This window comes from Hylobates moloch, unplaced genomic scaffold (assembly GCF_009828535.3).
Source record: "Hylobates moloch isolate HMO894 unplaced genomic scaffold, HMol_V3 SCAFFOLD_19, whole genome shotgun sequence".
NCBI classification, from domain to species: Eukaryota; Metazoa; Chordata; class Mammalia; order Primates; family Hylobatidae; genus Hylobates; species Hylobates moloch.
In genome coordinates, this window is record NW_026652294.1 from 27,883,272 (window position 1) to 27,909,997 (window position 26,726).

The following is a 26,726-nucleotide window of genomic DNA, read 5'->3' on the forward strand; positions in this document are numbered from 1 at the left end:
GATGGAGAAATTCCTTAGTTTGCCAAGATCATCTCTAATGAGAAGCTGATGCCAGAACAAGTCTATAGTGCTGATGAACCATCACTGTTTTCGTGTTCTTGCCCAAGACACTGACGACAGCTGATGAGACAGCCCTTCAAGAATTCAGGATCCTAGGACAGAATCGCTGTGCTGGGATGTGCTAATGCAGCAGGCATGCGGAAGCGTAAACTTGCCGTGATCCGCAAAAGCTTGTATCCTTGCTGTTTTCAAGGAGTGGATTTCTTACCAGTCCTTTATTATGCTAACAGAAAGGCATGGATCACCAAGGATATCTTTTCTGATTCCCTTCACAAACGTTTTGTATCCGTGGCTTGTGTCCATTGCAGGGAGGCTGGACTGGATGATGACTGCAGGATTTGTCATTTCATGACAGCTGTTCTGCTTGTTCTCCAGCTGAAATTCTCAACAATAATAATGTTTATGCCATGCATTTCCCCCCAGATATGACTTTATTAATTCAGCTATGTGACCAAGTATTTGTAGATCAATGAAGAATAGATATCAAAACACTTTCTTGGGCAGCATGTTAGCGCCAGTGAACAGAGGCGGCATGGGTTTGGAAGGTTGTCAAAAGATGTTTAGCATGAAGGATGCTGTCTATGCTGCTGCCAGCGCTTGGAACACAGTGACAAAACAAACAGCTGTGCATGCCTGGCACAACCTCTGGGCTGTGACTCTGTGTTTAGTGATGATGATGAACCAAGTGGTGACTTTGCATGTCAAATGAGACAAAAATGATGTCTGACCTCCTTACGTATGTAAAAAATATACCTTCAAGGTCCATCAGAAAGCTGGGAGAAGTGGATATCAAAGAAGCCCTCAACATCAATAAATGAGGTACCAGTCGTTAACCATCAGCAGATATTGAAATAGCCAAAATGGTTTTGAGTCAAGGTAACTGTGATGATAGTGATGATGAAGATGATGACGTTAACACTGTAGAAAAAGCACCTATAGATGACATGGCAAAAATGTGCTACAGGCTTACTGAAGGACTAAGGCAGCATGCGTTCACAGCAGAGCAAGAAATCACGTCAATTTACAAAATCAAAGAGACACTTAAAAGACAAAAACCGTTGCTAATAAGCAGATGACTCCAGAGGAAACATTTAAAAAAGCCACCCGGCAGAATGCCTTCTCATCCCTAGAGCACCCACTTCCTGGTCCCTCAACTGCTTCTGATGTTTCTTCTCACTGAGAAAACAAAAACCAAAAAGCAAAAAACCCACAGTGTCCAGGAACCTTTCAGTGGAAACCCAGCACTGTAGATGGAGACTGGAAGCTGCCATTGTTTGTTGCTGCCATTGCTTTGCAGCGGATGTGGGTGTTCTGGGGAGGCTGCCGTGCTGCTTAGCTACTCTGAACGCAGTTTTTTCACTGTATTAATCGTAGGCCATATTTTTTTTACTGTTAAGTATGTATGTGGGAATAGGTGTAAGAAAATGATTGCTTATTGGTAGCATGTAGAGTCAGGAATGATGATGATGCCAGACAACCACAGATTGTCCTCACGAGTGGCTGAGATAGTGACACCTTGGCTTTTGGGTGGTTCAGTATACACACATTTTGTTTCACAGGCAAAATTATTTTAAAAAGGCATGAAATCACCTTGAGGCTATATGTGTAAGGTATATAAAAACCATAAATGAATTTTATGTTTAGATTTAGGTCTCATCCCCAAGATATCTCATCATATATATGCAAATATTCCAAAATCTGGAAAAAAACCCAGAATTCGAACACTTGGGATCCCAAGCTTTTTGGATAAGGGAGACTCAACTGGCAGTATAAGATTTGTACTGGAAAGAGTAGTCCTCCGTCCCCACCCTTCCTCATCCCTGCCTTCTGTCTCCGAGGTGAGGCTGTCATTGTACCTCTTGGCTGTTGTTGCTGGTACTTGTCTTGATATTTCTAAATAGTATGCTAATTTTGCAGATTTTTACAGTTTAGCCGTATTTGTTAACTTTCTACTGTGAAGCAGGGGGTTTAACTCTCTTACCGTGCTTCTTCCTCTTCTCCTTCCCCATCCTCTCAGTTTAATTTTTGGTGACGTTGGGATTCATTGTTTGTGATGTTGTAACTCTAACTCTGGGTCATGACTGAGTACCTGTCACGTATAACTTGTTTTGTCCTAGAGTTGTTCATTTGCGGGGTGAGGTGGGGGAGCTCACTGTGTGGGTAGGAGTAGGTGGGGGTGCCCCTGTGTTCTGCTCCAACACAGCCCTTTCTGGGGGTTCTTTGCCCTCAGTTGGCCGCTCCGTGTTGGCGTCCCCTTGTCAGGCTGTTATCCGCACTGCTGCGCTGCCTCCCACTGCTGTGTCTGCTGTCCATCTTTCAGATTTCTGCTGACATTTCTTGTCTGCCTCCTTTACACCCTTGTGCTTGTTTATGACATTATTCCTTTACTGCCCTGTTGGTGAGAGGTAGGGGGGAGTAGAGATAAATCTGTGCTTTGCTTAGCTTCAAGATGGCTCTCCAGCAGCAGCTCACGGAGAATCTTTCGTGATGTCCCCTTCTTCAGAGAAGAGACCACCCCTCCTCTGGTGACTCACTGTACCTTGCATTCCTTTCTCGCATAGTCCTGGTGAACAGTGATTTCACTGGATAGATTTCTTCTTGCTATTTGACAGTGAGCCCCTTGAGGGAAGGAACTGGGTTTAATCACTCCCTTGGAAGCTAGTTCTGGGCCTGGTCCCTGGTGAGTGTTGATTGGCACCTGCCAATGGGATGGATTAATGTGTGGGTGGACTCGGCCTGGGGAGCGTCTCAGTGGCTTTGGCCAGAGGCAGCTTACACAGGGGGGCATGCTCAGCAAGTGCCGGCCACATGGAGTTGATCTGTGATGCTCCCCTGCGTGTGGCTTTAGGAACAGGACATAGGTGTATTTTTGTAGAACCTCTTTATGCTGGTGACACTCAGCGTTTAGCCTAGAACCACATGTAAGCCTAAGTGATTGCAGTGCACATGCATTTCTTACTATTGTTCAGTGTTGCTTCCAGATTTTATTATTACAAAAGGTTTTAAAAATCATAATTAAAGGCAGTTAATAAGAAATGAATCTTAAGAAAAAAAGACGCTTAAATGTTGGGTTGATTTTTCTGTTATTCTTGGCTTTTCAGAAAAAAGGTGCTTATAATTAAGAGTTCTTTGCATACACCATTTTGTGACAGATTTCTGGTTCAGTCTCAAATGTGATATTTTACATCCAATTAGAATGAATGAGTCCCAGTTGCTTTATGGTTTGGGTTCACAGAGTGTGCTGAATAACTGCATCTGTCAGCATAACAGAAGCGTGCTCTTGCATTTGTATATTATGTCACAGTTCACAAATGTTTCCCCGTGTATTATCTCTTTGTTTCTTGTAAAAATTATGTGACTTAAGCAAGGCAGGTATTTTTATTTGTCCTGTGTTTCAGGGGAGGAAACTGAAGAGGGAGAGCCTCCAGATAGTCATTAGCCAAGCTGGTCCTTGAACCCAGGTGCACTGAACCCACAACCAGTGTTTGTTCCTCTACCCTCTGCTCTCTCTCTGCTCTCTTTAGAGTTAGTGCTTGGTAATTTCCTATTGAGAAGTAAAGCTTTCACAGTGCAGATGAGCATGAAATTGTGATTTTGATGGTGTTTTCCTGAAAATATTCCAAAGTTTCAGTTTTCAGAAAGGAAATCCACTGTTGTAGAAGAAATGTTATTTATTTCTCATTCACTTAATCTCACTCATTTTCTACTTATGTAAGTTTTTCTTACATTTTAGTTTTCTCTCTTAGAGCACTTATGATTTTACTGCCTGACTGTTTGAAAATATAGACAGAAAGCTGAAAGGAAAGCTGTCTTAGTCTGTTTCATGTTGCTCTAACAGAATGCCACAGAGTGGATAATCTGTAAGCAACAGAAATTCCGTCTCTCCCAGTTTTGGAGGCTGGGAGGTCTCACATCAAGGCGCCAGCATCTGGTGAAGGCTTGCTTGCTGTGTCGTCACATGGTCGAAGGCAAAGGGCAAAACGGGACAAAATCTGTGTGCTCACATGACAGAAGAGCAGAAGAGGGCAAATCTACTTTTGGGAGCCCTTTTATAATGACCTTAATCCAGTCATGAGGGTGGATTACTCATGACCTAAAAACCTTCCCACAAGGCCACCTCCCAACACTGTTGCACCGGGGATTAACTTTCCAATACATGAATTTTTGGAGGGGACAAAAACATTCAAACCATAACAAAAGCCAGACACACACGTTTTAAACATAAAGACAGGCAGTTGAAATAAAAGGGTAGAAAAATATGTCATGCAAGCTCTAATCACAAAAAAACTAATTTGCTTATAATTACATCAGGAAAAGTAGACCTCAAGACAAAGAGTTGTATTAGAGACAAAGAGGGATGTTTCATGATGATGAAAGGATCAATTCATTAAGTAGAGAGATGAGTCCTAAATGTGTATGTACCAGCTTTACAATGCATGAAGCAAACATTGACAGCAATAAAGAGAGAAATAAACAAGTTTACAATCCTAGGCAGAAAATTTAACAGCCCTCCGTGAGTAATTAATACAACAGGTAAATTAAAATGTTAGTAAAAGTATGGAAGGTTAGAATAACATTATCAACCAGTGGGATCTAATTAATTTATAAAATACCGCATCTACTAACTGATAATGCACATCCTTTTCAAGGACATATGGCACATTTACCAAGTAAACTGTCTGCTGGCCCCAGAAAGTTATAGTAAATATCAAAGGGTTGAAATACCACCAAATTTATCTGACCAAATGCTTTAAATTAAAAATCCATAACAACAAGATACAGAGAAAATCCTCAGATATTTGGAAATTTACCTGCATACTTCTAAACAACCTATGGATCAAATAAATCACAAGGAAATTTTGAACTGAATGATAATGACAACACGTGTCAAAATTTGTGTGATGCAGCTAAAACAGTGCCTGGAGGAAAATTTATACTTTTAAATGCCTATATTAGAAAAGAATAAAGGTTTCGAATCAATATTGAAAGCTCTCATTTTAAGAAACTAGAAGAAGAACAAAAACCGAGTAAAAGAAGAGAAACAATTTAAGGGTGAAAAATCAATAAACTGAAAAATGGGTAAACAAGAAAAGAATCACTAAAATATAAAGTTTTTTTGAAGAGACCCTTGAAAAACCTCTAGTTAGACTAATGAACAGAAAAAAAGAGAAAAAAAGAGAAAAAACAAGTTACCAATATCAGAAATGAAAGAGGGGACATCACTACAGATCCTACAGACGTTAAAAAGATAATAAGGGAATGTTATTTACAATTTTATGTCAATAAATTCATGAAATGGAGATATTTTTAGAAAGACACAACTTGAACTAATGCAAGAAGAAACGGAGACCTTTAATATCCTTATATTGATTAAAAAAATTAAATTTGTTATACAAGAGCCTTCACGCAAGGAAAACATCAGGACCAGATGGCTTTGCTGGTGAACTGTATCAAACATTTAAAGAAGAAATAATAGCAATCTTCCAGGAACACTTTCAGAAAAGAGAGGAGGAGTAAACACTGCTCATTTTTTTAAGGTAACATAATCCTGATACCAAAATCTTACAAAGACATTATAAGAAAAGGGAACCTGAGACCAATATTTATGATGAATAGAGACAAAAAATTCTTTAAAAATATATTAGCAAATTGGCTTTTGCCTTAACCTACGAAGGAGTAACTACCAAAGGAATTGCTCTCCTGTTATCAACAGCTAGAAAACTGGACCAGATATGTGAAACAACTGTTTTCAGATATTGGACAACAGGCAGTGCAGGGCTGTGACCCTGTGAGATAGGAGATAAGTAAGGTGAACTTTATAAGGACTCAATTTGCAATTGAATGCAGTTGCCAAGCAGAAGCATAAGTGGGGGAACCCTAATGAAACAGGCAGCTTTGCTGAGTGTAGGAATTAGGAAAGAGTTTTGAGGAGGCCAAAACAGAACCATATATGGAGCAGAGTGTTGGAGAGGAGGGAATTATATAGGGAGAGAACCCTAGATGTCTGCAAAGTCCCATCAAGTCCTTGGCTGAGTATTGATCTGCTCAGGAGTAGGGTGGGATTCTATGAGCTGGGGAAAGTCACCAGAAAGCAGTGAGCTGAATAATCCCAAGAGCGGTGGGAATCGAGTGTTGGAGAGATGGCACCTGCAGCAACCTGACGAATGAGCCATATGAAGCTGGAAGACACCATTCGTGTCCCTCCAGCCCTCTCTATTGAATAGGATGAGATCACGCCAGCTGACAAAGGAGAAGTTTTTACAAGATCCGGTTCCAGTATCACAGTGGCAATAAATTGATACTTGGGATATCTGGCATTCAAAAAAAAGTAACTGGTATGCAATGGAACAGAAAAATATGACCCATAATCAGAAGAAAAATTAGTAATTAGAAACAGACTCATGGATTAATAATAAAATTTTGAACAACCCAATAAAATATGGGTAAAGGATTTCAACATACACCTCACAAAAAGTATAGAGATAGCCAGTAAACACATGAAAATCTCTTCAGTGCTCAACATCATTAATCATCATAAAATTGCTATGTGAAATCACAATCAGATACCATTTAACACTTACTAGAATGGCTAAAATGAAAAGACTGACAATGCTAAATTTTGGCCAGACGTGGAACAATTCAGATGTTCATACGTTGCTGGTGGGAAGTGTAAAATGGTGCAATCACTTTAAAGAACCTTATGGCAGATTTATTTTAATTAATTAATTTACTTATTTATTTTTAAGTTCAGGGGTACATGTGCAGGATGTGCAGGTTTGTTACATAGGTAAAATGTGTCATGGGGGTTTGTGATACAGATTCTTTAATCACCCAGGTATTAGGCCCAGGACCCATTAGTTACTTTTCCTGATACTCTCCCTCCTCCCATCCTCCGCCCTCCAGTAGGCCTCACAACATGTGGTATTTGGTTTTCTGTTCCTGCGTTAATTTGGTAAGGATAATGACCTCCAGCTCCATCCATGTCCCTGCAAAGGACATAATCTTGTTCCTTTTTTTTTTTTTTTTTTGAGACAGAGTCTCGCTCTGTCACCCAGGCTGGAGTGGTGCAGTGGTGCGATCTCAGCTCACTACAAGCTCCACCTCCCGGGTTCACACCATTCTCCCGCCTCAGCCTCCTGAGTAGCTGGGATTACAGGTGCCCACCACCATGTGCAACTGATTTTTTTTTTTTTTTGTATTTTTAGTAGAGATGGGGTTTCACCATGTTAGCCAGCTTGGTCTCGATCTCCTGACCTCGTGATCGGCCCACCTCGGCCTCCCAAAGTGGTGAGATTACAGGCGTGAGCCACCGCGCCTGGCCAATCTTGTTTCTTTTTATGGCTGCATAGTATTCCATGGTGTATGTGTATCACATTTTCTTTATGGAGTCTCTCATTGATGGGCATTTAGGTTGATTCCATGTCTTTGCTATAGTGAATAGTGCTGCAGTGAACATAGGTGCACATGTGTCTTTGTAATAGAATGATTTATATTATTTTGGGTATATACTCAGTAATGAGATTGCTGGGTCAAATGGTATTTCTGTCTCTAGGTCTTTGAGGAATTGCTACACTGTCTTCCATGATGTTTGATCTAATTTACAGTCCCATCAACAGTGTAAAGGTGTTCCTTTTTCTCCATAACCTCACCACCATTAATAATCATGATTCTGACTGATATGAGATGGTATCTGATTGTGGTTTTGATTTGCATTTCTCTAATGATCAGAGATGTTGAGCTTTTTTTCATACGTTTGTTTGGCTACAGGTATGTCCCCTAACCTCCAACAGTTGGGTTACAGGTGGTGCCACCACCCTGGTTAATTTTCTCTTTTAGTAGAGGTGGGCTTCACCCTTACACCTCAAATGATCTGCCCGCCTCAGCCTCCCAAAGTGCTGGGATTACAGGCGTGAGCCACTGTGCCTGGCCTTTTAAAAAGTGTTCATGTCCTTTGCCCCCTTTTTAATGGGGTTGTTTTTTTCTTGTAAATTTAATTTGCTTATAGATGCTGGATGTCAGACCTTTGTCAGGTGCATAGATTGCAAAAAGGCAGTTTTTAAATAAAGGGAGATGTACATCTGCCCTATGACCCAGCAGTTCCACTCCTTCATACCTGCCTAGGAGAAATGGAGACATACACCCACAAAATGTACATCCACAAGCGTGTTCATCGCAGCCTATTCATGGTAAAAATCAGCAACTAACACAGAAGTCTAAGAATGGGTGAATGTGTAAACAAGTTGTGGTATATTCTTAGAATACTTCTACTGCTTGTAAAGAATGAACTACTGGTATTGGCAACATGTGTGACTCTTACAAACACATTCTGAGCAAAAGAAATAGGACACAAAGGATATATACTGTCTGTACTGTTTACATGAATTGCAAGAACAGGCAAATCCCGTCTGTGGTGATAGATATCAGAAGACAGTTAACTTGGAGTGGGGGCCAAGAACGACTAGAAAAGGGCAATAGACATGTTCTATGTCTTGTCTGAGGGCAGCAATACTTTTTTTTTTTTCTTTTTTTTGAGACAGAGTCTCACTCTCACCCAGACTGCAGTGTAGTGGCGTAATCTCGGCTCACTGCAACCTCCGCCTCCCAGGTTCAAGTGATTCTCCTCTCTTAGCCTCCCCAGTAGCTGGGACTGCAGGCGCCAGCCATGATGCTTGGTTAATTTTTGTATTTTTAGTAGAGATGGGGTTTCACCATGTTGGCCAGGCTAGTCTTGAGCTCCTGACCTTAGTGATCTACCCTCCTTGGCCTCCCAAAGTGCTGGGATTACCGGTGTGAGCCACTGCGTCTGGCCTAGCAATATGCTTATTATATGTAAATTATACTTTGATTTCAAAATATCACACCCCCCCAACAAACAAACAGATCTCTAAAGGGGAGAAGGAAAGGATGGAGCATTCTGTCCAGCACTTAACTGGAGACAGACAAAAAGCGGAGTGGTGGAGTCCGACCTTCAGGAGCACATACATTACTTCTAGGAGACAAGGCTGGTGCTCATGACACCCCCTGTCATTGGCGCTCACAGAAGAGATAAGTGAGTGAGGACTGTAGTTGTCAGGAAGGCATCTTAGATGTGGCAGGTCTTGCGATGGGCCCTGAGAGCTGCATGGAATTTGACAAATCGGAGATTAAAGTGGCGATGTCATAGAAACTTTGTAGTTTTGTGGAAACACCGTAGTGTGTATGGTGGAAAGTAAGTCTTCTACCATCCTTGACTCCATCCTGGGAACCCCTCCCCAGATTCTACCTGTGCTTTCAGATTCTCGTATGTGCCTACATAAATAATCATGGTATCTACAGATTGTTCCCTTTTCACTTCATAATTTAGATAAACTTACTTCATATGCGCACAAAAAGACAGACATTCTTTTCTATGGCAACAATGTATTCTATTACAAAGACACATGCACATACAAAGAGCTAGCAATCTCATTACTGGGTATATACCCAAAATAATATAAATCGTTCTGTTACGGAGAACATTTTTGAATGTTCCTGTATTTGGCCATCTTGCCTATCTCAGAACTCTGTTTCCTGCCATTCTCTCGGTTCTGCCTCTCTCTCTGTTGGCGTCATTCCTCAGGCTGGTTGGGTGCAGATGGTCGCAGCAGTTCTGACCCTGGTAGCTTTCAAGGAAAGAGGAGTGGGTTGCCTCCAGGAACTTCCCAAGAGCCGGGTGGAGTGTTCTCAGAAGCCCTCAGCTGTCTGTGCTCAGTGGCTTAAGTAGGCGCCTAGGCCCATTGCTGACTCAGCCATTGGTGAGGTGTGGCCTAGCTCTGCGGGCCTCCAACCAGGCCCACCTGTGGGTTCAGCATCCTTTGGGCTGACTCTCCACCCCCAGGGCTGCTGCAGGGAAGTGTGGTTACTTTGCACAGCTGGGATTCTGCTACAAAGATGTACCAAACACCTATGAGAGTGTTCACGTGGCTTGCCTGTCAACCCCATTCAGCATGTCGGTAAAGCTACAAGATTTCCTGACGTTGAACCGTCCCTCCTTCATTCTTCACCTGTATTATTCTTTGAATATCCTGCTGCTGTGCTTTGATCTACTAAGATTTTATTTTGGATCTTTTTGTCTGTATTCAGAAGTGAGATTTGTCTGTGCTACAAAAGTCTTTTTAAGAATGGAAGGGACGTAGTGGAAAGACCCTGGTATTGAAGGTTGCTTAGTTCCTGTGTGACCTTAGTCAAGTCACTTAACCTCTCTGAGGCTATTTCTTTCGTATACAATAGTGATCACAGCACTAAGTAACACAAGCTTGTTTTGAGGATCAAATAAGATAATATATATGAAAGCTCTCTTTTAACACCAAAGCTTGAGCAGAGTTTGAGCCTTGTCTCATTATGTATATTCAGGATTTTTGAATTTTTGTGAATTTCTTCCAGTGACGAGAGAGGTTCAGAGAACATTAACAAATGAGTTTCCTCTCAGCTTTTTCTCATAAACCATAGTCAGAAAACCAGAGTTATGCCGAGGGAGAGACACGGGGAACATGGTTGGTGAACATTACATTGTTCAGATATGAGGCTCCTGCTTTTCATAATATCCTTAGGGTACTGGGGAAGATTTGATATTTTCTGAGATTGCTGCAAAATGCAAGTCATTGCCGCGACTATCGCCCAATTATTCCGTACTTATTTTACTTAGACTTCAGTAATTGGAAAAAGATGTCAGGACTTTGTATTTTGTTGATTATATTAGCAAAGTCTTCTCTTTAGTCATTTCTTTTATTCCTGTTATTAATCGTTAGCTCCAAGCTGTCAGGAAAACAACCTAATGGTAGATTCCCAACTTAAAGGAAAGAAATAATTACTTGAGTTTCCGTGGGATTGGACAAATGTTGCTATACCTAGACATTGAAATGGATTCTCTTGCCATTTGGGGCACGGGAATGAGACACTCAAGGAGACTTGGAAGGTCGATGGAATGCAGGGCCCACATCCTTACCCCTCTGCCCCGACGCTTGTCCTTGCCTGCCCTTGGAGGTGCTGGACCTTGCTCCAGGACCCCTCTGCCTCTGGCCAGCCCGTCGCCGCTCGTGATTTTTCTCTACTTGTAGGTATTTATAAAGCCTCATTGACTTGTATTAGACTACCTTGAAGACTTTGTTGTCTGTGTAGAATATGGCCACATCTTTAATTAATGGTGTATAAAGACAAGCTTATCTCCATGAGACAATTTCTTTCAAAACCAGTAGCGAGAAAAACCACATCATATATGTATGCTTAAATAGCATATGGAAAGTTGAGATGGAGGAAAGAAAGGAAAACCAATTAACATGATCAGATTGGGGAAAAAGCCTTCAGGAGAGAGTAGGGGGAAGGAAGAGAGAGAAGGAGGTAGGAGGGGGAGAGAGAAGGAGGTGGGAGGGGGAGAGAGAAGGAGGTGGGAGGGGGAGAGAGAAGGAGGTGGGAGGGGGAGAGAGAAGGAGGTGGGGGGGGGAGAGAGAAGGAGGTGGGAGGGGGAGGGAGGGGAGAGAGGTGGGAGGATAGAAAGGAGGTGGAAAAGGGAAAAGAGGTGGGAGGCAGGAGAACAGGGGGGAGAGAAGGAAGGGGGAGGAGGAAAAAAGGGTGGGGGAGAGGAGAAGGTGGGAGGAGGAAAGGAGGTGGAGGGGGGAGAAGGGGGTGGGAGGAAGAAGAGGGGGAGGAGGGGAGAAGGAATGGAGGAGGGGAAAGGAGGTGGGGGGGGGAGAAGGAGGTGGGAGGGAGGGGGAGAAGGAGGTGGGAGGGGAGAAGGAGGTGGAGGAAGGGAAAGGAGGTGGGAGGGCAAGTACATTTGGCTTCCTGTTTGAAGGGAAGGGGTCAGTAGCTCCAGGGATACTGGGGATGCCTTTTGCAAACATGTACTCTCGGATTCTGTCTGTAAACCTGTAGCTTGGTTTGAATAGAATGGTCACTTACCTTGTCTCAGATATTGAAATCAATCGTATCTGAAATGTTGGTCATTTAGTTTAATTTGTTTATGGGGCTCCTTGCCTCCTAATAAAACAGGTGGAATGTGTTAAAGCACTGGGGAGGTTTGCTAACCTTTTGCAAATCTTGTTTTTCCTTGTCTCTTTTTTCATCAACAGAGGAATTACGGAAGTTAAGCTGGTCCGGAATCCCTAAGCCAGTGCGTCCAATGACGTGGAAGCTCCTCTCAGTAAGTCCCACCGCACCGCCCATCAGCGCCTCCTTCCTGTGCACAGGGATTGCGGGCATCTGGCCTGTGTAAGGCCTGACAGCCACAGCCCACGGGTTTGCCCTGGCTTTGTTGCAGTGATAAAGGCCTTTGCTGTGGCTAAGCTGACATTTTCCATTCTTTGCTTAATTTTAAGCTTGGTTTGACAGGACTGGCGGAAAACAAGGATAGGTAATAATTATGACAACTGTATTTTTTCCTCAGATTTTATTAGAAAATCTTTCTATGTTCCAGCCTGTGATACAGAAAGGTTTCAGCATAGATGGTTGTTTCGACTCCGAGGAGTTGAAACAGGGAAATATGTTTTAAATTTGTTTCAAATATGCTGAAAACAAGGACATATGTTTGACCAAGTTTTTTTTTTTGTTTTTGTTTTTTTTTTTCTTTTTTAGTAAGTATTAGTAGTGTTGTTAGGAAAAGAAAAAAAATGGACAAGAGAAGTGGTTTGTGTTTCTGTGGTGGAGTGTGGAGTTCTGGCTGCCTCAGCTCTGGCGCTGAGCTGCTGGTCTGGAAGTCCTTGGGGAAAGGTTGGGCTAGGCGGTGGTGACCATCAGCATGCCCTCGTACACTTAGCTCAGGCTTACCATTGGAAGTGAGTTTGGCCCTGCCCACCATTTCAGAATTGTTTATAGACAGTTTGCTTCTCTTTTCCTTTTTCATTATTTTTGGAGCTAAGTCAATAGGGAGCTCTAAGTGTTTACTCTAAATTGGGTCTGACTTTTAGTATTTAAAAGACTCTTTCTGGCTAATGAGTCTTAATAAATTTGCAGCTTAGTACCTCGTAATCCTAAATGCAGATGCAGCTCTGAACAGCGAATATTTATTGATTAAATATTCTCTTGTAATTAAAATTAGACTTGCTGCCATTGCTTATGTTTTTGTTTTGTGCTTTTTTATTTTAACCTAGTTTTCCAGTTTATATCCAGTTTTCTAAATGTCCCCTAAGATAGGTTGCAGACTTCTCAGGTTGGTTTGTAGGAAGTTTTGACGAAAACACCGAATTGCAGTTTTCTCTTTATTAAGGATGTGCCGTGTCTAGGAGGAAAGTCTCATGTGAGTTATTTTATACCGTTCGTTCTCCTCTAATTCTCAGCCTCTGTGGGTTGTGGTTCCGCTTCCCTCATGTGTGTAGCACAGGGGTTGATGTGGAAATGGACACTCTGGTTTCAGTGGACAGAGGAGTAGAAGGGGAGGTGACAGACAGCCCCGCTCTGCTGGTTGTGGACAGGAGGGTAGGTGGGTGTAGTTGGAGTCTGAGCCAGGAATCCTGGCGAGGCAAGTGAGAGTGTGAACCCAGGAGATCTGAGATGGTCTCAGTTGATTTAGAAAGTTTATTTTGCCAAGGTTGAGGGCGCACTGGCGACGCAGCCTTAGGAGATCCTAACGACATGTGCCCAAGGTGGTCAGGGCACAACTTGGTTTCATACACTTAGGGAGACACGAGACATCCATCAGTACGTGTCAGAAGTGGCGAGGGAGCTTCCAGGTCACAGATAGGTGATATACGAATGGTTACATTCTTTTGAGTTTCTAATTAGCCTTTCCAAAGGAGGCAGGTCAGGTGTGCATCTGTCTCAGTGAGCAGAGGAGTGACTTTGAATAGAATGGGAGGCAGGTTTGCGCTAAGCAGTTTCTAGCTTGAGTTTTTTATAGTGATCTTGGGGGCCCAAGTATTTTCCTTTCACAAGAGAAAGCCTGAGCATTCTCAGAGCATTGACTTATGAAAGGACAGGCACGTGTAGTCCTTTAACCATCATTGCTTGCAGGGGCCTTTGCTTGGGAGATGGAGATGCATTAGACACTAGCCTGCCGTTGGGAGGAGGTCAGGTGCTGCAGACCTGTGGTGGGACAGTGGTGGTGGAGGCCGGACTGCATACTGTAGGATGGACAGGACACAAGTATGAACCAGGGGGTGGAGGAGTACCACAGCGTGGGGGCAGTTTAGTGCTGAGGGTCAGCTTCTGCTAAGAGGGGACTTCACACCTGGGATGCGCAAGGCCGCGGCTGGTGGGGAAGGAGAGGAGGATGTGGAGACTTGCAGTCACAAGGGATCGGGATGAACGTGGTGGTTCTTGGCCCTCTCAGGGCTTAGATTGACAGATGAGTCGAAAATAAATGTTAGGTCAGGGAGCAAAGCTTGTCATTGCAAATGTGGGTGCTAAGAAAGGGTTCATGAGGATGCCAAGTAAGGCCTCTTGGGGAAGGTGGCATCTTATGTGGCATCTCAAAAGAGTTGTTAGTGTTCTCTCTGCTAGTGGGAAGTAGGGAGGCCATGAGAGCTGGGGCACGCAGTAGGGGTGGGACAAGCAGGAACACAGGCTGGGGTAGAGGGGCCCAAGAGGAGGCCAGGTGACAGCCGCCCTACTGCCCTCCCTACCCACCCCATTGCTTGGGTTTCATTCTGAAGGATGAAACTGGGAGTGGTGAGCCTGTGTTTCTGGAAGAGTAAAGCCTTGAAAGAGCCGTTGGTTAGTTCATTCATTCATCCATCCATTGGCATTTATTGAGCACTTTGTGTTTTAGGCACTGTGTCGGGTGCTGGGAAATAGCAGGCAGGGAAGAACACCAAGTCGTCCCCCTGGGGCCTGCAGAACAGAGAGTAGAAGGCCTGCCTTTTTGTCTTGCCCCCTCCAACCCCGACAGACCTAGGCTATGTGGAGACGGAGCCCATTCTCTCAGGATCTTATTCCTGTGCTCCCAGTGCACTGCTGCCCTGTGTCTGTCCAGTGTGCTGCTGCCCTGTGTCTGTCCCTTACTGAGTGCTCGCCCTGCGTCAGACCATGCATTCAGAGATTCTTGTGGACAGGCATGTAGGCAGGCAACTCAGGGACCAGGCTGTTCTTGCCCAGTGTCTGGCTCGTAGGAGCAGTGCTGGTTGTAAGGGGAGGCTGCTTCCGGCAGGCTCTTGGGGGAGGGGACTAGAGCTGGGACAGGAAAAACTGGGAAGGGACAGGGAAGGGAGTTGAGGGGCCAAAGGCTACAGGGGTTGGGGTACGAGGACTCTGGCAGCTAGAGTAGGGAGCAAGGAACGTTGGTTCTTTTTCTGGGAACAAATGCTCACTGTGCATTTGCCACGCTCCATGCCCTGTGTTGGTGAGCACTGATGCCATCCAGCTCCCCAGGCAGTCATGCTGCACCATGGCTCTGGGCCTTCTGTAAGAGGAGAGATCTGGGGAGCACAGTGCACGGTGCCAGTCACCCATCCCTGAGTCAGCACGTGCTGCTCACACATGTGCCCTCAGCCAGGCCCTCTGCAGGTGCTGGGGTTACAAGAACCTCTGGGACAATGGTGGGGACTGGGAACTCAGCAGGGAAGGGGTCTCCCCAATCAAGGATGCCTCTTTATCATTCCCTGAATCCCAAGGTTTAAACCTGGCTTCCCATTCAACTCTTCTGGGAGCTTTTCCCGATCTTTGTGTCCGGGCCCATGAAGCAAATTGGAATCTCTAGGGTGGACTCAGGCGTCAGGGTGTTGACTGACTCCAGCGTGCTGTGAACCATGCAGCCCACAGAGTGCCTATGCTGCGGCTAGGCGGGGGATGGGAGGCTAAGGTGTGGGAGGTTCAGGCCTGCCCTCTTCACCTGTGGATTTCCATTCTGGTCACATGTTAGTATCACCTGGGGAGCTCAGGAAATACTGTTACCTCAGTTCTTGGGGGTTCTCACGTGTGCCCAGGGCTGGAGACAGCTGCTCTAGGACACTCAGGCTCCAGTGGGGCAGGGTGGGGCATACATGAGCCACCTGGGAAGCAGGTCATTGAAAGTCATGCGCTATGCCCGCCACTGCAGGCAGCACACACCTGGGCTGAGGTACCTGGGCAGGAGAGCTGGCCTGGGGTGTTGGAGGGCCCGCGTTGGAGGAGAGAGGCTGAGTAAGATTCGCCGAGAGCCATGAGTGTGTCATCTGGGAGGGCTCGGGTGAGTAGGGCAAGATGGGAGGGATTTGTCCCAGTCCATGAGTCCTTCCAGGATCCACAGGTTCACAGTTACGCCCAGAGTTGAGAATTTATCATTTGTCCAGCTTAGAAAGGCAAATAACGAAAGCTGTGCTTGGATGGGAACCTGTTTCAGGGTCTGGCAAACTAATGATCCTTTTTCATTGTGTTTATGGTTTGTCATTAACATGATTCTAGTAGCCTCATTTTTAATTGATGAGTGGGCAGTGCCACTTCCCTGAAGAAGGACGAGAAACATGACGTCATTTATGAAAAACTAACATCTAGTCTAGAACATACCATGAAGCCACTAGTAATACTACTTAATGTTTACATTTTATGCAAGCAGGGTAGTAACTTTTTAAAAATTACTGCTATACAGAATCCTATTTCTGGCTCTTTTTAAAATAAGTATTTCAGAAACATGGCACAAAAACTAATTAAACATTGAACATTTGCATTAGGGAGTCTAATGGTTAAAAACGATGAGTGAAACTCTAGTATTATCTTTTCTTTCTGCAGTGTATTGAGGTAGGTTTGCATATGAACACAATGGGAGGGAACAATTTGATTTTTGTGTCACGGGGACAATTTAGATATAAGTATATGCATGCATTGTTTTACGTTTATGATTAGTGTTTTTATAGCATGCTAATACAGCAATTAAGTTTTCTGTAGTTCTGTCATTTAAAATTCATTGCATACTTGAATGTATTTCATTTGCATAATTTCTAGTCTTGCTTAATTATTGAAAGGCCTCAACTTGCATATGTGTGTTTTCCTTAAGGGATGGGAGTGTCAGGAGCACGGGTAGGGTTTTTATTGCCTGCGTTCCGATGATGACGTACTTGCCTTTTAGAATTTGTGTTTCAAGTTAAGTTGGATTTTGGGGAGTGGGAAGTATTTCTGAGAGCCCTCTTGCAAGTTCACTATGGATTTTTTGTTGCCACTGAATGCAGTTGATGTCAGGCTGCCTACACCACGGCCTAGCTGATCACCCCGGGTGGCCCACGCTGCCCTGTGTTGAAGGCCGGGCCCCTTCACTGGCACACAGGCTTTCTGTCCTGGCTGCTGCACGCAGCTTCACACCCATCATTGGCCAGGCTCTGTTTCTGACCTCGCTCCCGGCCAACCCGCACACATTTCCCTGTGTCTTCTGTGCTCTGTCTCTTTCTCTCCACCTCTGTCTTCTCCACTATCAAAACCAAACCCAGAAGCGTATGCTCGTTCTTACTTGTCCCAAGTGAGCGCACGCGTCTTTCTCCCTGAGTCTCAGGGCTGTGGCCACTTTTGGGTCTGACAGGATCGCTGCACATCGTGATCACTCTTGCACTCAGCGAGGAAGGACTGAGGGTCCGTTGTGGGGCAAACAGCGTTCCAAGCCCTTGGACGAACATTCCGCCCTCGTGGACCTCACATTTTGGTGGGAGAAGACAAACAGTACACCGAGAAGTAGATTTGATGTGCTGTGGAAGGTGAGGAGTGCTGTAGGAAAAGGCCTGGGATCAGCTTGGTGGGATGGTGAGGGCTGAGGAGGGGAAGGGGCTGTTGAAGTAGGTGGGTAGCGGTCAGGGAGGGCCACACTGAGGAGGTGACTGAGTGAGGACTTAGAGGAGCAAGCGAGGCAGCTGTGCAGGCGCCTGGGGGTGCATTCCTGTCTGGTTCATTCTTTGGAGAGGGCTTACCCGTTCCCTCACTGTGTTTCCCATTGGGGAGTAGTGCCCACCAGACACAGGTGATGAAGAGGGAGAACAGTAAGTAACAGGAAGCAGTGCCGTGGGCTCCTCCCACAGCTGGGGAGGTGGAGACCGAGAGAGGGTGCTCTTGTGGAAAGGTGGCTGCTGGCCCTGCACAGACTGAGAGCAGCAGACAGCAGCTGTCCTCGAAAGCGCAGCCAGTCAACACCCTGGGCTTGGTGGCCCCTGTGGTCTGTTGCAGCTCATCTCTGCCATTGTGGCCCAGAGCAGCCACAGGGAATCTGTATAAAGGAAAGCACGTAGTTGTGTTCCCGTAACACTTTATTTACAAAAATGGGTGGGCAGGATTGGTTGATGGTCAGTTCGCTGATCCCTGATCTAGATGAAATGGGTCCTAGCAGAGGAACAGTAAGGTCAGAGAGAGGCACTGAGGCAGGAGAGGTGTGGCATTTAAGGAACATTTAAGCAGCGAAGTAAAAGTGGGAGGGGCCATGGTGAGTGACTAGTCTCGGCCTCTTGGTCAGAGAGGCAGGAAGGGCCAGGCCTGCAGGAGCCGTCAGCCTAGGCAGGGCCTGGGCTTTTATGCTGGGCATGATTAGAAGCAACTGGAAAGTTTTTCGGGGTGGTGGTGTTAAAATGATGTGATTTTCACAGACTCTCTATGGCCAGAGTGTGGAGAAAGGACCGTGGGGTCTGTGTCCACCCACTGATGGACAGTCCCCTGTGAGCCCTGCCAGTCTTCAGCATCTCTGTATCCAGGGCTGAGCAGTGGGTGGGAGATTGGCTGGGGCTGGGTGAATGAATGTTGTTGTTGTGTGTATCTGTGGGTGGCTCTCAGCGTGCAGATTTGTCCCCAGGTCTTCGGTGACTTGGGATTACATGGCTCTCCTCAGGTCAGGAGCTGGGGCTTGGCTCGAGTTTGCCTTCGTGTCCGTGCGACTCTGGGCATGTTAACCACGTTTCCTGAGCCTGTCTCCTCGTCTGCAGATAGGGACAGTGACGGCCTTCTGTGATTAGTGGGATTAAAGCAGCACTGTGAAGCACTAAGCCTGGTGAGGACCCAGCCCTTCCTTAGTTCACCGACGGGTATGGCAATTCGGGGGCAAAGAAAAAGAAGTAATCTTATGTAATTGTTATTGCCAAGAGACGGACAGGCTTGAAATAACAATAAGGTGAAGACGGGTCTGGATGAAGCCTATGGCTCTGAGAGGGTTGTCTGTGAAGTTGGCTTGAACTTGAAGTAGAAGCTTGTTTCACTCAGGTCTGGCCGTCGCCGCCCCCCCTTGTAATCTTATGCCTTCGCATCACTGGGGGCAGGGCTGGGGACCCAACAGAAGGAGCTCTGCATCTGGCAATCCACCAGCACGTCCCAGTGAAAGAGGCCTGATTGTGGAGATGCTCAGGTGTGTGGGTCATTAAATAACCACCCAGAAGGCACCGCGGAACCATGCCTGGCACTTCTGTGCACACTCGGGGCTGGTTATTCTTTTTGTCACTGTTAGAATTTTTTTTTTGAGGCGGAGTCTCACTCTGTCGCCCAGGCTGGAGTGCAGTGGTGTGATCTTGGCTCACTGCACGCTCCGCCTCCTGGGTTCACGCCATTCTCCTGCCTCAGCTTCCCGAGTAGCTGGGACTACAGGCGCCCGCCACCACGCCCAGCTAATATTTTGTATTTTTAGTATTTTCACCGTGTTAGCCAGGATGATCTCGATCTCCTGACCTCGTGATCTGCCCGCCTCTGCCTCCCAAAGTGCTGGGATTACAGTTATGAGCCGCTGCGCCCAGCCAGTCACTGTTAGAATTATGCGAATCAATACGCTCTTTGGAATACTACTATTTCCTCATTTTATGGGAAAATAGAGGCCAGGTGGGAATAATGGCCACATCTTTCCTCCATCACGAGGACTCTTGAGTGTCCCTCTCTAGTGCATCTTGGCAGCTAGACTGTTCTGTGTCCCTCTCCAGAATACCGTAATTCACTGAGCGATTGTTTTCTGGAGAGCGTGTTCTCCCCTGGGTCACCTCCTCCCATTGGGTTGGGGATGTGTTTGACACGCGTGTAACCAGGCTGTTGTGACCCGATGCCCTTTCTGCCAGGGCTACTTGGAAATCACGCATCATGAACCTTGAAGGTATCCCGTATTCCTTTGAGCTAAACGTTCACTGTAGGAAGTTTACTTCAGGAAGTAATTGACATTGTTAGCTGATGTGTGTTTCAGAATACTGGACAATTAGAAATAATCAAAATACTCACAAACTGGGGAAAGGTGACATAGAAATGCGTATGATGGAAGCCAGTGTCGCCTTCAGAATGGATGTTTTAGAGCATGGTTGGCAAATGTCTTCTGTAAAGGCCTAGATAGTAAATATTTGAGCCTGTGGGCCGTGCGGTCTCTTGTAGCCACTCCACTGTGCTGCGATAGGGCAAAAGCAGCCACATACAGTACATAAATAGATGGGCTGTGCCCTCTCCAGCAAAATTTTATTTACGCAAATAGGTGGTGGGCCGTAGTTTGCTGATTCCTGTTGTAGAACAGGACTTAACGACAGTGGGAATATGGCCGTGATTTTAAAGGGAAAGGACCCATCATAAACTGGGCTACATTAAAGTTAGGAACTTCTCTTCATCAAAGATGTCATTAATAGGGTGAAAAGGCAGGTCACAGAAGGAGGCTGTTTACAGCAGGGCTCACGTGTGGACTATCTGGATATGAACGCCTGTGAATCAGAAAGGAGGAGGCAGATGGCCTCATGGGAAGGGACTCAAACATCTGTACTCACACTTCACAGATGCAGACACGCAACGGCATCGCTTTGTCTCCTGGGAAATTCAGATGAAAACAAAATGTAGCTTAATAGATACCACTGCAAAGCCATCAGAATGGCTAATGTGAAAAGGTTCCACAGTATCAAGTGTTGACAAGGATGTAGATCATTGGGAATTTGCATACACTTCTGACGGGAATAGAATCACTTTGAAAATTCTTGGCCGGGCATGGTGGCTCATGCCTGTAATCCCAGCACGTTGGGAGGCCGAGGCTGGTGGATCACCTGAGGTCTGGAGTTTGAGACCACCCTTGCCAACATGGTGAAACCCTGTCTCTACTAAAAAAAAATACAAAAAATTAACTGGTCGTGGTGGCGGACGCCCATAATCCCAGCTGCACAGGAGGCTGAGGCAGGAGAGTCGCTTGAACCCGGGAGGCGGAGGTTGCAGGGAGCCGAGATCGTGGCATTGCACTCCAGCCGGGGCAACAAGAGCGAAATTCCATCTCAAAAAAAAAAAATAAATAAATAAATAAAATAAAAAAATTCTTTAGCAAAGTCTTTCAGAGGTATGCAGACCTAGCAGGCCCACTCCCAGGTATACGCTTAGCAGAAGTGCATCTCATGTACCGTAAAAGGGAGCTTCAAGAATCTTTAAAGCAAAAACTGGAAACAGCACAAATGTTTGTTAACAGGATGGATTTCATACACGGCAGTGTTATGCGACAGTGGAGGAAGGAACTACTGTTACGCGTTATAACATGAATTAATTTTCAAGTGTAACACTGAATGAAAGCAGCCAGACAGAAAAAATGCCACTTAGGAGGGGAGGAGGTAAGGGGCGGTGACTGAGAGGCCTGCTAAGACGGTGATGGTCTGGCTTTTTACCTGGGTGGTATTGGCAGATGTGTTCAGTTTGTGATAATTCTCACGTTTTTGGGGTACACCTTAATATAAGTATGCTATACTTCAATAAGCGTTTATGAAAAAGAAGTTTCAGTGGTGTGATCCTAATGTGTTAACACGAGTGTGCCTGAGTGTAATTAATAATATAGAGTAGATGCCAGTGGAAGCTTAAGGAGGATGGAAGGAATGCCAGTGCTCACACAGCTGTGAAGATGGGGCTGGAGTCTGGCTTCGTGCTCGAGACCTGGCGGCTCTCTGAGTCCTGCTCTCCTTCAGGTCAGCTTTTCTTGGTGGACCTGCAGCTTGTGATTCTCCCCTCCCATGAGAGGGTGGCCGCCGCAACTCCACACTGTGCACATTCACTTTCATTCACAGCAGCAGCCAAGAAGAGCCCTGGCTTGGCTTCTGTTCCCACATTGGGCCACCTCTCCATCCCCAAACTGTCAGTCGTGGTGGCTGGAAGATGGCTTAGCCGTGTAGCTTAGCCCAGTTAAGACCTGTCCTGAAGGAAGAGGCTTCCCATCTGGACCACAAGCGTTGGGCAGAGGGTGACCTGGCTCCCAGAGCAGCTTCCGGGCTCTGTTCCAGCAAGGATGAGTGGATGTTTGGTGGCTAACATAGTGATGTCTACTATAGATGTGGAAACACTTTCAAAGGCTAAAAGTGCCATCCAGGGTGTATTTGTTCATTCAGTCACTCGTTCAGATGTGATTCACCCAGTGAAAGCTTGTGTGCCTGCCATCTGGTTGGTACCATGAGGGCCTGGTCCTGAGTGAACTTCTTGCTAGATGCTGCTGGAGCGCCAGGTGACCAGCCCCACCTCGTGGGAGAAATGACTACTGACCAGGAGCCCAGTCAGACCTCATGGGAGAAGTGACCACTGGAGACACTTGAGGGATGAGAAAGACGTGGCCAGGCACAGCAGGAAGACTGCTAGGAAAAAAACAAGGAGAAAAGCCTTTTCTTTTTTTTTTTTTGAGACAGAGTTGCTCTGTTGCCCAGGCTGGAGTGCAGTGGCATGATCTCGGCTCACTGCAGTTCCCCTTCCCGGGTTCAAGTGATTCTCCTGCCTCAGCCTCCTGAGTAGTTGGGATTACAGGCACGTGCCACCACGTCTGGCTAATTTTTGTATTTTTAGTAGAGACGGGGTTTCACCATGTTGCCCAGGCTGGTCTCGAACTCCTGATGTCATGATCCGCCTGCCTCGGCCTCCCGAAGTGTTGGGATTAGAGGTGTGAGCTACTGCGTCTGTCCGAAAATCTTTTTTATAGAAGATACAGTAACACTAATTATAAAAGAAAAACTATCAACTGGACTTCATGAAACTTTAAGACCTTATCTGTTTGAGACATAAAAGCAAGCCATAGACTGGGGAGAGGAATGACAGTAAATACAAAGGAAAAAGAGATTTGTATCTAGAGTGTGTACAGAGCTCATCAAACTCAGTAATATGACACACAGCCTGAGTAAAAGCTGGGCCAAAGATTTGAACAGATACTTCACCAAAGAAGAGATGCGATGGCCCCATGAAGAGATGTTCGGTATCACTAATCATTATGGAAACGAAATTAAAACCACACCCAACAGCATGGCTGATAGTTAGATTCACAGTACTAAGTGTTGGAAAGGCTATGTAGCATCTGGAATTCTCATACATTGCTTGTTGGAATGTAAAGTGGGGAAATTTCTATGGAAAAAGAGCTGACAGTTTCTTAGAAAACTAAGCATATCCCAATGTTATGGCCCAGTAACTCAACTCCTAGTTATTTAACCATGAAAACCCAAAGCATATACCCACGAAAATCCTGTGCAGGAATATAACAAACCCCAAACCGGAAGCAACCGAAACGCTTATTGACAGGCGAATCTTTAACAAACTGGTGGATCTGTTCAACGGACGCAGCTAGAAAAAGGAAATCACAGCTGATTCACGTAACTGGGATCTGTCTCAGAAGGTGCTGTGCTGCTGAGTGAAGGAAAAGCTCGCACGAAGTGTAGGTCCTGAGTGACTCCATTTCTGGGGAGTACTAGGGCAGCCTCAGCCATGCACAGTGAGGAGGTGAGCGCCTCCCCAGCCAGGGCTGGGATGGACTGCAGAGGGTACTGGGAAGTATACGGGGACGGGGGGATGGAAGTGTGTCTATATCTTCCTTGGAGCAGGAGTTACATAGCTGGATGCCCTTGTCAGAGGCCACCAAACTGATTGCTTAAAATAGGTGCATCTTATTTTATAAATTAGAATTGGCCATTTATATCTGGGGGTTTTGATCTGCAGATTCAACCAACTGTGCATCGAAAATATTTGGGAAAAAAAGGCTGGCACGGTGGCTCACGCTTGTAATCCCAGCACTTTGGGAGGCTGAGGCGGGTGGATCACGAGGTCAAGAGATCGAGACCATCCTGGCCAACATGGTGAAACCCCTACTAAAAATACAAAATTTAGCTGGGCGTGGTGGCAGGTGCCTGTAATCCCAGCCACTCGGGAGGCTGAGGCAGGAGAATCACTTGAACCCGGGAGGCGGAGTTTGCAGTGAGCTGAGATCATGCCACTGCACTCCAGCCTGGGTGACAGAGTGAGACTCTGTCTCAAAAACAAAAAACAAAAAACAAAAAACAAATAAATGGTAACAATGCAACAAAAGATAATATAAATAAAAAACAACACACTATAACACTTACATAGCATTTACCTTGTTTCAGGTGTCATAAGTCGTTTAGAGATTATTTAAAGTATTCAAGCAGATGTGCATAAGTTACATGCAAATACTATGGCACTTTCTATAAGGGTCTTGAGTAGCTAAGAATTTTGGTATTTCCGTAGATACTTAGGGACAACTATACATTGTCAATAACGTCAAGTTAAAAAGTAGAAACAAGGCAACAGAAACCATGAAATCTCGGGCAGTCTGGCCCAGGAATCAGGCTCTTCGTGACCTCCCTGTGCTGCCTGGCCCTTTCAGACTTCAAGTCCCCTTTATGTACTGAGACTGCAGCTGCCACAGGCCCATGAGTCTTTGAAGATAGCACATTTTCATAAGTGAGAGTACATACGCATGTATGTGTATATATGCATGCATGTATACGTGTGTGTGTGTGTGTGTGGTTGCTGTTAGAAGACGGTTCAGACTTTGGAATCCTTTCTGGTGTATGAGGCCTCTAGAGATGCGCTTGTTTCATCTCGCAGCCCTGCTGTAGAAGAGCCTTGGGTCCACCTGCTGCAGAGCCTGTGGGTGAATGGGGAGGGCCTGCACCGGGAGGCTGCGGACGCAAGCCCGGGCCCCTTCCTGAGTGCTGTCGGGAGCAGTGCTTGCGTTGTGTTCAGCTGGCTGACCTTTGTGTGTGTGTTTCTTTTTTCCCACACTTTGTGCTCAGATTTCAGAATGCCAAGCTTAGGTAGGATGCAAGTCTTTTTATTTCACACTTCTAACAGGGACTCCATGAATTAGCTATAACCATATATATTTTTTGTTTATTTCTCACCCAGGGTTACCTTCCTGCCAATGTAGACCGGAGACCAGCCACTCTCCAGAGAAAACAAAAGGAATATTTTGCATTTATTGAGCACTATTACGATTCTAGGAACGACGAAGTTCACCAGGACACGTACAGGCAGGTGGGAATCCTTTCTTTTTCGTATGTTGCCTGATGTACTTTGCTTTGGTGTGATTTATAGGGGGAAATGTTTTATCAAAACCATGTGGAGTTGGTCAGAGTTAAAGGTGCAGGTCCCTGAGTAGCTCACAGATTTTTATTTTCTAATAAATTTTAAAACAAATAATGGCAAATTTCCTCTGCTAGTACTATCTTGCTTGTCTTCAGTTTCCTCTACAAAAGTAAAAAGAGTATTTTAAATTGAGGTTACAAAATAAATGCCTTGGATTCCTGAGACCGGCCTTGGGGTGATGGTGGGAGTTTGTATCACAGTGAGCTGCTGTCTGGTAATAAAAGGCCATTCCTAAAGGCCCAGGCCCAAGCACTTAGCTGATGGCATCAGGACGGAGAGGTTGCATGGGGCTCACTGGCACTGGGCTCTTCGGTCCAGTTAGGGATGTGATACCGACCCAGGAAAGGAGTGTTCATCAGTTTGGTTTTGCAGGGGACACACTTCAGATCATAGCAGAAGGTGTAACCAAGTTACCATTTTGTGATTTAGTTTAATATAAAGTGTGTCTAATTATGGTTTCTTAAATAGTCAGTTGACAGATGATGTGCATAATGGGAAAATACTTAAAATTGATTTACGATTCACAATACATCCAGAATTTGCTGTTAGAATAGCTCTTTGAGGACTTTATAATTCTCACTGTCTTTGTAATATGTGAAAGGTCAAAATGGTAGTTCTTAATTGGTGTTATTGTCTTAGCTATCTGAAACCAGCCTCTGGGTTTCCTGAGGCACGGCAGGCATGTTTCCCTCTGCAAACCCTGCTTCTAGGTGAAGGAGCTTTGCCACATTTTCTCTCTCAGACATGGGATAGCCGCATCTCTTTGTTAGTTGGTTTTATCTGTTAAAAAAAAAAAAAAAAGTCCAAATATACGGCTTACCTCTGTTACATAACAAAGATTCTTTAAGTGAAATGTCTTCCTGGACAGCGTCTTCCAAGACAGATGAGACACAGGGCTGCAGGAGGAAAGGTGACTTGCTTAGGAGTGAGGCTGGGGCAAAGCAGCCACTTCCATTTCCTTCCAGGCCGGAGCTACCCCGGCCCATGTTGCCTTCTGTCTGGCACCAGGGCCCCTGGACCGCACCGGGCTGCACTGGACCGCCACCCAGTTACTCTGGGAAATTGATTTGATACACAGATTACTTTGGATTTGCTTAAGGAAATATTAGCTTACCTGGCCTCTTTTGCCACTCCACTGGTTTTAGGAAACTGATAACTTTGGCATTGTTTTGAACCCGTTTTTGATGCATTTTAATTTCAGAAAAGATTTCCAAAGGATGACACTAGCATCTATCTGCGAGTTTTACCAAGTGGAATTCTGTTAGGAGTGTTTGAAGAGAAAGTTAATTACGAACAGGTTGCATACATCTTTATTTAGTTACTGTGATAGGTAATAAAAAGATTCCAGATTATTGTGAATTCCCAGACTATTTCTACATTAATATAGATGAGACACGCGTGCGGCAACGTGGTAGTTTTTCCTGTCTGCCTGATGCTTTGAG

The 26,726-nt window shown here is 45.3% G+C and overlaps 1 protein-coding gene across 1 annotated transcript in view; it reads left to right on the forward strand.

Moving 5' to 3' along the window:
- Positions 1 to 26,726, forward strand: part of TBC1D22A (TBC1 domain family member 22A) — a 399,512-nt gene that overhangs the window by 100,741 nt on the left and 272,045 nt on the right. Inside the window, exons 5-6 of the mRNA XM_032139761.2 lie at positions 12,147 to 12,217; positions 25,045 to 25,173. Of these exons, the coding sequence (XP_031995652.1) occupies positions 12,147 to 12,217; positions 25,045 to 25,173 (200 nt within the window). The remainder of the gene's footprint in view (positions 1 to 12,146; positions 12,218 to 25,044; positions 25,174 to 26,726) is intronic.